Below are 12,317 nucleotides of genomic sequence, written 5' to 3' on the forward strand. Positions count from 1 at the left end.
GCGATGTGCCACTGCCTTCAGGGTAGATGGGCTCTGCCGCCTCCTGGGAGCCCCACGTGCCAGACACAGCCCCGTAGCAGGTTCCCTTCCCTTTATCCTGACAACTCTGAACTACTTCAGAAGTATTTCTTAGAAGACTGCAGTTTAGAGGCTAATGCTGTGAATCCAAATGATAATCTTGCTGCTAATCCAGTGCATGAGAAGATAATGTGATTTAAGTTTTATGCCGTAAATATTCTTTAATATTTAAAAAATGTGCATTTATAAATTAATCTCTCAGATTCTACCCCCAAAGATTTTTTTCCAGTTACAGATTCTGAAACAGCCACTTGGGTTCTTCTGAACCTTGATCTCCCTAATCTCCCTTTGGGCACTGGAAAAACTAGTCAATTCACACATATCCTCATTGAGCTGTCTTTATGGTTAAGAAATCCATCACCATGTCTGTTAAAGATCACTCTCTTAGTATCTTGTTAGCATTTTAGAATTAAAATGGCATTTAATGTTTCACATTAGGTTAGCTGTTTAAGATGGGGAAAGTGATATTATTTCCATTTCATATGGGAATACACTTAATGCGTAGGGATGCTGTTTTCAGGATCAGTAAAAGAATTAGAATCAGAGCTCACTGCCTGTTGTTGGCCACTTCTTAGAAGCCGCTAAGAAGTAGCATCAATAAACAGGTACCCTTGACACCTAAGAATAGGTACGTGCACAAATTACTAAAGGTAGGTGAGTTCTATATACATATATATATACATCTTTCTTTATCTACAATCAAATTAGATACCACAGTCAACAGATGCATCAGAGAAATGCCATGTTTTGGAAGACGTGGAAACTAGCCTGTTATTTTACAGCTGGATGAAAACCCAACAGAGATGGAAAAGACGACATGTTGCACAAGGGCTTGTAGTGCCGTCAAAACATGAAGCCCTGAGCCTTGATTAACATGTGGGACCAAGTGTCCCTTTTCAAGTGGTCTGAAAGCATGTATAGATTGTATTTAATTTTTGCTACACTTTTTATTCAGGTAATGCATTTAAATTTTTTCTATCCACAAATAGCCAGTCCTTTACTGTTTTGAATAGTATTATTTGCAAAGCAGAAAGGCTTCCAGGATTTGCTGTGTTGGTGAAATGGAATGGAGACCTTTCAGGGCTTATAGTTCAGTTTTCTCCAGATTTTCCCTCTTAGAATCCTTTTAGCTCTGTGCAAACTTAATTAACCAGGCTTCTTTTAGTAAAAGGCGAAAGATTTATACGATCTGAAGAGAAACCAGAGTATAACCAGGCTTCTTTTAAAAAAGTCCCTTTCATTCTCATTTGGGTCTATGGTTATGGTTTTACTGTCTTTATATGCAAGACCGACAATCTCCCTGATCCCTCCTTTTCTTTTTCTTTAAAGGGTCTAACGTTTGAGGGCGGGAGGAACTGTTGACTAGATTTAGAGATGATAGCCTCATTCAAAACACGCGTGTGCTTTCGGGTGGCACGGGTACAGGTTTGTGCAAGGAACCCGTGTGCTGCCTGTGCCAGACAACAGTTTGAATCAAGACCTTGTCCTTTGAGCCTCTGTGAGCCAGCAGAGGAGGTTTGCAGCAGGAGCAAGAGGGTTTGTGTGGGGATAAGGGGCTTTATGTTCGCAGCAGAGCGGACAGTGATGGACACGGGGCACTTATAGGGGCCGCCGAGCTGAATTTGGCTTTGCTTTTCGTTCCAGCAATGAGCTAGGCTGGAAGTCCCGTGTGTCTGCACTATACGTGAGGCTTATGTAATTGAAAAGAGAGAGGTGTGTGTTGTAGATTCATTTCCTTGTTTTGTTTCTCCGTGGGTTTTATGCTTACGGAGGGTGGATGGGGAAATCTTGAATCATTGGGAAAATATCCAAAGGTTTCCAAATCAAGAAATAGAAATGTTTTTCTCTTAGTAGGCTTAAGGCCTCGAAAACTGACCTGTCCTGTGACCGCTTATGAACATCGACTCTCTTATGCTTTTTAAGACACATGTTACTGAAGAGTCCTACAAACCTGTTTTCCCTCGTAGATGGACGGCGACAGTGCCACAACGGACACTTCCCAGCTGGGCATCTCTGCGGACTACATCGGAGGAGGCCACTACGTGATACAGCCCCACGACGGTAGGAAAGCCACGAGTACAACACTGACCGGCAGAGGTGTATTACTGTCGTGTTCTAGGCTACTCTGGTCTTTACGGGAAAATTAGCAATCTCGTGTCGGCGGTCAGTGATGGCCTAAGAAGATGTACCAGGCTATTTTTATTAGATACAGTCTTCAAAAGAATGAGGAGTTCTAGAAAAGAATTCTATAAAAGTGTGCCTTTTAAAAACTACAGTTTCTTTAAAAATTTGTCCCTGACGACCTATTTAAGTACTGAGTATGGCACATTCTTTTTCAGTAGAAACAGTAAAAAATTCTTTAGAGGGTGAGTTGCCAGCTATTAAATTTCTGGTACTTATGAACAGACATATTTCTGTTTTTCCTTCACTACTAAGTTGGAAGTACGGCAGGTTATTAGGGTGGCAGCGTCACGTTGACCTGTGAGGGATAATTTACTTCTGTGGCATTCTGATGTGTAAGATGAAAACCACTAAGACGTATTTTTTTAGAAGGCAGTTGGGGGTGGGTGAGAAGTTACTTCATCCTAAGACAGACACACATAAAAATGTAACTTGAATCAGCTTAAGTGCTTTTCTTTTTTAATCCACATAAAGAGTGGGAAGTTTACTTACAAGATACTGCATTTAGTCATAAAAGGATATTACTGGTACTGTGAAAGCTTCAGTTATATCTAAATCTATATAATTCGAGAATACACTTTTTGTAAGAACGTTGGATCAGTGCTATAGCTTTGTTCAACAACTTAGCATTTATCTGACTGGGTCACTAATATTCAAGTCCAGTTTTTCCACTCCGTATGAATTGGCTGTGGATAAACATACAAATAACCTCCTAATCTAGCAATATGAAAGGGACCCTAGGTCACAGTCGGTACATTTTCTAGCTACGTTGTGTAATAAGTATTTCTGAGTATCCCTTCTGTGGAAGATGCTATGCCGAGTTCTAGGAAGTACGCAGAGCTGATCCCTGGCCTCAGGTAGCACACATCTAATAGGGAGGATGAGAAATAAAAAGAATTAATAAATGTGTCAGAGAAGACACAGAGAAACCCTGTGATATTTTGTGAAAGGACAGATCACTTCTGAAGGTGCTGTGGAGATGTTTTTGAGCCTTTTGGAGAATGGATAGGGAAAGTTTTGGTAGGCAGCGCTGAGGATAAAAGTATTTAAAGCAGTAGGTTTGAAAGTAAGGAATAGATTCGGTTATGGCTCTCATAAAACCGTGGAAAGAACTGCTATCCTACTCCCTAAAAATGACTGGAAAATGAACCAGGAGGTTCTGAATTGAGATTGTTTCAGGTAGTCTTCTCTGTGTTGAAGTAAACATCTTGAGAAACCTTAAACCCAAGTTAGTGTTCTCTTTCTAGATACAGAGGACAGCATGAATGACCATGAAGACACAAATGGTTCAAAAGAAAGTTTCAGAGAACAAGATATATATCTTCCCATTGCAAACGTAGCGAGGATAATGAAAAACGCCATACCTCAGACGGGAAAGGTAAAGCAGGGGAGACATTTTGCCCAGGTTTTTTTTTCTGGGGGAGAGGGGAATGGGAACGACACGAATATGTAGTTCCTGTGTGTAGTCAGCTGTTGTGTTCAGTCCTTTAGTCCCTGTGCTGAGCAGCCTCGGTTACTGAGCAGTATTCCACTTTCAGTTCCCGCAGCGCCCGGTGCCTCCCCACCGCCCCCCACTTGCCGCAGATGAAGTAGAGTTAAGACTCTTTTTTAAATATCAGGTTTGGGCATATGGAGTTATAACTTCTATAACGTTGCAGCAAGATTGGGTCTTTATTTTTTAAGATTTTATTTTTAAGTAATCTCTACACCCAGTGTGGGGCTCAGACTCAACAACCTCGAGATCAAGAGTCGCATGCTCCACCAACTAAGCCAGACAGCGGCCCCAAAACTGGGTCATTTCGGAATGATATGGAAAAACCCTTCCATTTGGAAGCACCTATTTTTATATAATCGCAAATATTAATATACATTTGAATTTAACTGGCAGGATTTTTTTTCAGTAGTTCTGTCTTGAGACAAACAATGATACAGACTTTTTTAGAACAGTTTTAAACCCTCATTGTCACTCTACTCCTCACTTGGTCTGAATTAAAATCCACACTTTTTTTTATATCATTTTATACAACGTAATAAACTTTCTTTGTGGCTTATAAAGTACTTGTGAAAGTAACAAAGATCACAAATATATTATTAAAATGTATTGCTAAGGGGGTCCCTGGGTGGCCCATTCGATTGAGCCTCTGACTCTTGATTTCTGCTTAGGTCATGATCTTGTGGTTTGCGAATTTGAGCCCTGCGTTGGGCCGCGCCCTGACAGCATGGAGCCTGCTTGGGATTCTCTCTCTCACTCTCTCTGTACCCCTCCCCTGCTTGCACGCTCTCTCTCAAATAAATAAACTTAAAAAAATGCATTGCTTAGCCTAGGAGTTCCAAAGTGAGAGGTCCTCCTTATGCTTTAAGGGGAAATAAATCACAACTGCTGATTATTGTTGAAATAGGCTAAGTCCGCACTACCTTAGCCCCCAGCCACATGCGGTTAGTGAGCACTTGAAATGTGCCTGGTCTGAATTAAGATGTGCTGTAAATGTGAAACATACTTCAGATTGTGAAGGCTTAGTATGAAAGGAAGAATGAAAGTATCTCCATTTTTAAAAATGGATTCTGTGTTTAAATGTTAGATAATAATTTGGATTTGTTGGGTTAAATAAAATCTCAAAATTAATTTCACCTGTGTTTTTGTTTTTATTTAAAAAAAATTTTTAAATGTTTATTTACTTTTGAGAGAGGAAGAGACAGAGTGCAAGCAGGGGACCGGCAGAGAGAGGGAGACACAGAATCCAAGGCAGGCTCCAGGCTCTGAGCTGTCAGCACAGAGCCCGACGTGGGGCTCGAACCCACGAACTGCGAGATCATGACCTGAGCCAAGTGGGACGCTTAACCGACTGCCCCTTACCTGTGTTTTTAAACTTAGCTACTAGAAAACCTCAAGTTATATATCCAGCTTGCAGTCTGTTACCTTGTCTGACTGCACTTATGCCGCTCTTGCTTACTTTTCCCCGGGACGTAAGTAACGTAGGCCTGGAGCTGGAAGCAGCAGGTTGTAGCAGGGACTGTGGCTGTTCCCGTTAGGAGTGACTTTGGAATTGTACGGTGTAATTCCTTAGAGTTTTACTTTGAAATCGCACACCCTTAAGAGGACGCTTGCTTTTATAGTGAGGTAGCAGCTGTGCTCCTTTTTGGTGGGCTTTTTAATAAACTCAAAGCCTGTCCCTGACACTTTGTATCTTCAGTAGTAAAAATGTCACCAGATGTCACTATTGTAAGCCTTACATGAAATCAGTGTTTTGTCTTTGTAAAATTTTCCCGTGTCCTTATTTGTGGAAATGCGAGGGCAGAGAAGTGACCCCGAAGTGTAGCCCGCAGTATGCTGTGCACACAGGGGACTGATCATCTTGGGACACCTGGTTGGTAGGTGCCCGTCTCTACGAGATGGTCAGGACGCCCAGCGGCCGCTTTTATACCTAAATTATACCTGCTCTCCATGAACAGTTGTCAAGGCTTCTCTTACTTGTATTCGAGTTTCTGTTCTCACTCCAAAGGTTGGAATTTTGATAGCACACAGTTTGTTAACATTATTAGCATGTATTTCAAAGATTAAATGTTAACAGCCATAAGCTGAAATTTATATTCTTCTGAATAGCCTTTTATTTTTGCAGGTTGTTAGGAAGGGGATGGGTACATTCCCTGCAAATTCACCTTTGGTTTTTCTCTTCAGATTGCAAAAGATGCCAAAGAATGTGTTCAAGAATGTGTAAGTGAGTTCATCAGCTTTATAACATCGGAAGCGAGTGAGAGATGCCATCAAGAGAAACGGAAGACAATCAACGGAGAGGACATTCTCTTTGCCATGTCTACCTTAGGCTTCGACAGTTACGTAGAACCTCTAAAATTATACCTTCAGAAATTCAGAGAGGTAAATAAAATGTCTTCTGTTACACTTTTAAGGAACTGAGGTAGACTGTTTAACTTTTTAAATGTTTTTAATTCATCAGAAGTATATAATCACTTCTATTACTGTATTTCAAAAGCAAGCCCATTCTGTTTTCCTTTACTACTCCTGACATCCTAGTTATGTAATGATTAGGAGCACGCACTCTGGATTCCAGCCACCTGGAGGCGGAGTCCAGCTCCACACACGTGACCCCTGTGACCCTGAGCAGATTATTTAAATAGCTTAGGCCTTGGTTTCCTGGTCTGCAAAGTGAGGTTTGTAACAATACCTACCTTACAGAGTTATTGAGAGAACTAAGTACAATAGTCTACGTACAGCACTTGGCTTGGCAGATCAGGAGCACTCAGTGGAAACACACGCTGTGATTACAATTAATGTAATAGAGGGAGCGTCTCAAAGCTTGGGGCCCTTTAGATAAGAAAAACAGGATTAGAACTGCCCCTTTTTATTGATTAAATTCTTCTGCGTTTCCTGTTGGGATTATCTTTGCCCATGGTATGAATTTTGTGGAAATACATTGAGGTCAGCATATTTATTTCCACACTACAACTTGGGTGTCAGAGTCACATTGCTTTCAGAATACTTCCTTCATAGCTTTAATGTTAGAACCCCATCAACTTAGTGATATGTGCATTGAATGGGTAAAAGTAGGAAGAGAACGTATTAAATTCTTCACAGTACTTTTCCAAATCTTCTGCATCGTAGAACCTTAGAAGTGATGGAAACTTAGAGCTCTTTGGTACTGTAATTTTGATTTAGGGATATGAAACTTTAAACTTGCTATTACAGTATTGTACTGCCCAGTCGGCTGAGAGCTATATATGTGTATATATATGGTAAAATCATTTATAGTAGATTTATGAGCTAAATATTTATAGTGTTTTTCAACAGACTACTTCATCTGTAAATAGACTTCTATTTTCCTTTTGATGTAGTGTAGAATTAGAATTTTATTTTTATCCATAAATATTTCAGATTTTCTAGGTCATTACTAACGCTGTCTTGGGATGATTACTGCTTATATAAAAAGTTAGCATTTTGAAGGGCCTTTTTGTATGTAATTAACCAGAAGTGTTAATACTCTGTGCAGTGTTTGTAATAATAGAAACTCCTAATTTTAGGAAACAAGCATTTTCATCTAGAAAACAGTGTCTTTTGAATGCCAGTGATTACTTTTTTGATTTGTCCTTCCCCAGGCTATGAAAGGAGAGAAAGGAATTGGTGGAGCAGTCACGACTACAGATGGATTAAGTGAAGAACTTACAGAGGAGGCATTTAGTAAGCAGTGTTACGATACGTTTATGCAGCTGAATTTGTTCTTATAAGCCATGTAGTTCATTAGCAGGGATTAATACTAAATGTGGGGGTGCTTTGGGACTGTCAGCCCTGAGTATTTGGACACAGCACTACTTTAAATAGTTCTTTAGTTCATGCCCTTTATATTTGAAGTCAGTGAGGTATAAGTATAGAAATTGAAATTCTGCAGACATTATAATCTTTCACCCATAGTTCTGATTTCAGTAGCCTCTGGTTTTTAAGATTCACGTGAGATAGGAATATTGAGAATTGTAGTTTGTAATATAAAATCTGTGACTTAAATAAATTTGAACTGATGGGTTTGTTTTTAAAAAAAAATTTGAATAGGGGCACCTGGCTGGCTCAGCGGAATGTGCAACTCTTAATCTTGGGTTTGGGAGTTTGAGCCCCATGTTGGGTGTACAGATTACTTTAAAGTAAAAAATTTGGAGGGGGACGGGGTGCCTGGGTGGCTTAGTTGGTTAAGCGTCCAAGACTTCGGCTCAGGTCATGATTTCATGGTCCATGAGTTTGAGCCCTGTGTCTGGCTCTGTGCTGACAACTCAGCGCCTGGAGCCTGCTTCAGATTCTGTATCTCCCTCTCTCTCTCTGCCCCTCTGTCTTTCTCTTGCTCTCTCAAAAACAAATAAGCATTAAAAACCTTTTTTTAATTAGAAATAAAATATCTTTAGAAAAAAACCTTGAATATCGTCTTACGGGTGAAATAAGAGGTCTCTGGTGACTCAGTGTCTCATATGAAATTTATAGGCATCTGTTCTCCTTTTGTGACTGCTTAGTTACACATAAGCTTGCCTCCCAGTCAGGCCGCATGGTGTCCATCTACTTATGAATTAGAAACTCCATCCAGTCTCGCTGAAGATTTATACACATGGGCAGTTAGTTCAAGTACATTTAATTTTATTTTAAGTTTATTTATTTTGAGAGAGAGAGTAGGGGAGGGGCAGAGAAAGGGAGAGAAAGAGAGAGAGAGAGAGGGAGGGAGGGAGGGAGAGGGAGAGAGGGGGGGAGGGAGGGAGAGGGAGAGAGGGAGGGAGAAAGAGAACCCCAAGTAGGCTCCATGCTGCCAGCACAGAGCCCAGTGCAGGGCTCCAGTTCACAAACTGCCAAAATCAAGAGTCAAACACTTAACTGACTGAGCCACCCAGGCACCCCAGCTCAAGTACATTTTAGAGAAATGAAGGTTCAGAAAATTGAAAACCGCAATAGGAAAAATGTAGTTTTTAGGGAGCTTTTTCTAAAATGCTAAATTTGGGAGTTTATGATTTTGTCCACGATTATGTTGATTAGTAGCAGAATTGTAACGAGACATTAATGGCATGACCTAAGGGTCAGAACAAGAGAGTAGATGTAATTATTTTCCTACTTTAACTTTTTTTTGTCTTCCAGCTAACCAGTTACCAGCTGGCTTAATAACTGCAGATGGTCAACAACAAAATGTTATGGTTTATACAACGTCATATCAACAGGTAAAATACAGCCTTCTCTGGGTTTGAACTGCACTGGTCCACTTATATATTTATTATGTTTATTTTTGGAGATAGAGAGAGACAGCGTGCAAGCAGGGGAGGGGCAGATAGGGAGAGACACTCTCAAGCAGGTTCCACGCTGTCAGCACTGAGCCCAACGCAGGGCTTGAACTATAAACTGCGAGATCATGACCGGAGCCAAATTCAAGAGTCGGACACTTAACCAACTGAGCCCCCCAGGCGCCCCTAAACTATTCCACTTATATGCGGATTTTTTTTTAAATAAATAGTTTATTGTCAAGTTGGTTTCCATATAACACCCAGTGCTCATCCCCACACGTGCCCTCCTCCATGCCCATCACCCCCCTCCCCCCATATGCGGATTTTTTACAGTACTATAAATGTGTTTTCTCTTCCTTATGATTTTCTTAATAACACTGCCTTTTTTCTGATTTTGTTGTAAGAATATAGTCTATAATACATATAACATAAAATATGTGTTAATTGATTTTATGTTATCCATAAGCCTCTGGTTGACAGTAGGCTGTTAAATTTTGGGGCCAGTCAGAAGTTCTAGGAGGATTTTCAACTGTGCTAGGTTGGCACCCCTAACCCCTGTGTTATTCAGGGATGAACTGTGTTATTAAGGACCCGATAAAGAAGGTTGTTAAAAAACCACTTTCTCAAAATATATAATTGTGTATTCTCTTACAGATTAAAAATAGGTACACATATATTCCTATCTGCATAGGTTTCTAGAGAGATGAATTAAGAAATTATTAAGTAGCTCCCTTGGGTAGAGGGAATGGAGATTTGAGAGTGGGAAGTAGATTTGTTTTTCATTGTCTGTTTTTATTCTTTAAATGTTTATAATATGTTGTTTGAAAAAATTTTTTTAAGTTCTGCTCAATTTAAATTTTCTAATCTTAGATTTCTGGTGTTCAACAAATTCAGTTTTCATGATCTGAAGAAATGATGGAATGGGGAGTGGAGAGAAGCAAGTCTGTACGATTCCGGAACAGAGACATTAGAAGGAAATGACTGGGGGAAAATGTCTCTTTGTATATTAAATAGCTGTAATGTAGCTTCCTGATGCTTGACTAATTGAGGTGTTAATTCTGACTTGAGAATCTTTTTCATGAATGATTTTAAAGAAAAATTTGGATTTTAAAGGTATTAAAATATTTTTGTTTTGTACGAGAGTTTGTCGCTCTGTATGACTCCTGTATGCGTTGTATATTGCAATTTATTACTGTCAGATTTGTAGACAGTTTCTTATTTTCATATTGAATCATGTTACTTTTGTAATTCAAGTAAGCAGCTGGGTTAATTCATGATGTTTGCCCTTTTAATAAAATATAAGGGTAGAGTTCATTTTGAATGCAAGTTGCCTTTATTATAAATTTGAGTTTGTCTTGGTTATATAATATCTTGCATGGTAACCTAGCTAGATTTTTAGCATTTGCCATATTTATTAAAATTAATTTTTTGTAAAACATTCATAGCTTAAGCAGCACCATTTTTTAAAAAATGTAATTGAAAAAAGTTAAGTGTGAATGCAGAAGCAAATATTGTCTGCCCTATTAAACGTGGTGCCCTTTAACAGTGTTCACACTGTTCGTTGTGCCTGTCTAGATAGTTTTAGTTTATTGGAGCTTTTGTTAGGACTAGGTTTGGTTTTGAGCTACATTATGATGAATGTTGGAATTCATTTCAGTTTAGTGTGGTCCTAGTGCTCTCGAAAAGGTGCCCCTTTCATTTTTATATGATTTTTCCAAAGCATATCTTCAAATACTAGAGTATCCTCTTCCAGAAGAGGAATTTTATAGTCTGATGGCAAATGTCCTCATTTTACCTTTTTAATTGAAATGTCAAGTTTCACTCTGTTACACTCTGGGAACCAGGAAGCGTCAGACACCCTCACGTGTACCCAGACCTCTTCCTGCATGGGTGCGTGAATGTGGTGAAGAAGAGTGAATGCGGCGGGCGGACGGACGGACGGACGCTGTGAAACAGAAGCCCCAGCTCCAGGTGCGCCTCCGTCTCGATCTTTGCAATAAACTGAACGTAGTTTAACTTTGTATAATTTAGTCCTATGTGCTCAAGCTGTACCTTTTTTAGAGTGAGGATTTGTATTTTCTCCTTTTTGTTGGTAACTGAACTGTGGCTTCGTCTTGTTTACTATCAACAACTGCTACTGTATAGTTTGTCTAAGAGGCAGTGTGAATGTCAACTCGGAGGGCCACTCACAGTGATAAGCGCACAGCGGTCTCACAGGCACAGGCTGGACCACAGGCGGAACAGAAACAGTGACTTGGCCAGGAGGCTTGGGGGGCACATCTGGACTGACCCGAGGTCAACAATTCCCTCACTACCCTCCCATTTAAAAAATAATCTTCATTACAGAAAATTCAAATAGGCAAAAAAAAAAAAGGAGGGGCATTAAGCAAAAGCAACTCTCATCCTACTATGCCGAAATAACCGATGTTAATATTTTGGTAAATATCATTTGTCCTTTTACTTTGCTAAATATGTATATTTTTATAAAAATGGGCTCATACTTGCATACTGTTTTGTAACCTGCTTTTTTCACTTAACAATATATTGTAAACATCTTTCCCAGGTCATTACATAGTCTTTTATTTTTATTCATTTATTCTGTTGTATGGCTGAACCGTAATTTATTTAATCCTCTATTGGACATTTTGGTTATATGCATCTTTTCACAGTTATAAACAACACTTCACTGAATCTTGTGTACATCCATGACTGTTTTCTTAAAATAAATTCTTAGACGTAGAACTGTTAGGTTAATAGACACAACAATTTAAGGCCTTTGATACTTCTGTGTTAATGTATTTATGAAATAGTTTCCATTTGATCCAGGCAGTATATCACTCTATAACTGATAAAAGCCCTTGGTCTTTGGTTATCAGACTGTTTCTCTAAAATTAAAGATGACAACTTTAAGACTTGTATCAATACAAACCGAAAGAAATGTCTGACTGTAGCGACCGGTTGGTAGTGCTGAAGCTGAGGTGAAATCAGGTCAGCCCCGGGTCCCGCGGCCTCCATCCTCTGGAAGAGCCCTGGCCTGCATGTGCTCCGTGTGAGGCTCCTGCGTGCGTGGGAGACGCGGCGGTGGCTCCTTCCTTGGCCCGTGGTGCGTTTAACTAAATGTCACGTTTTCTTCCCCTGGAACTTCTCGACTAGATAGGCTCGTACATTAACCTGGAAGTGTTTTCTTTACAACTCTGTAGATACTGACTTTATGAGGATTTAAGAGAGAACTGGGCTTTAGGGACTAGAAGGCAGGATGTTAGGAGCCCATCTTCCCCCTCACCACCTCGTTATAAGAGATG

At 39.8% G+C, this 12,317-nt stretch overlaps 1 protein-coding gene across 3 annotated transcripts; it reads left to right on the forward strand.

Annotated features, from left to right (window-relative positions):
- Window positions 1–1,349: 1,349 nt before the first annotated feature.
- NFYB (nuclear transcription factor Y subunit beta) lies at window positions 1,350–11,388 on the forward strand. 3 transcript variants are annotated; one of them, XM_039252877.1, is made up of 7 exons: window positions 1,350–1,614; window positions 2,046–2,139; window positions 3,507–3,637; window positions 5,936–6,133; window positions 7,369–7,450; window positions 8,876–8,955; window positions 9,886–11,388. In XM_039252877.1, exons 1-7 carry the CDS (start codon window positions 1,453–1,455, stop codon window positions 9,916–9,918), a joined length of 780 nt encoding a protein of 259 aa, XP_039108808.1. In that variant the 5' UTR covers window positions 1,350–1,452; the 3' UTR covers window positions 9,919–11,388. The 3 variants fall into 3 exon arrangements, with proteins under 3 accessions (XP_039108808.1, XP_039108809.1, XP_039108810.1); XM_039252878.1 differs by having other exon boundaries at window positions 1,350–1,593; XM_039252879.1 differs by lacking the exon at window positions 1,350–1,614 and adding an exon at window positions 1,638–1,791.
- Window positions 11,389–12,317: the final 929 nt, after the last annotated feature.

This window comes from Hyaena hyaena, unplaced genomic scaffold (genome assembly GCF_003009895.1).
Source record: "Hyaena hyaena isolate Hyena2069 unplaced genomic scaffold, ASM300989v1 scaffold_432, whole genome shotgun sequence".
Classification (NCBI taxonomy): Eukaryota; Metazoa; Chordata; class Mammalia; order Carnivora; family Hyaenidae; genus Hyaena; species Hyaena hyaena.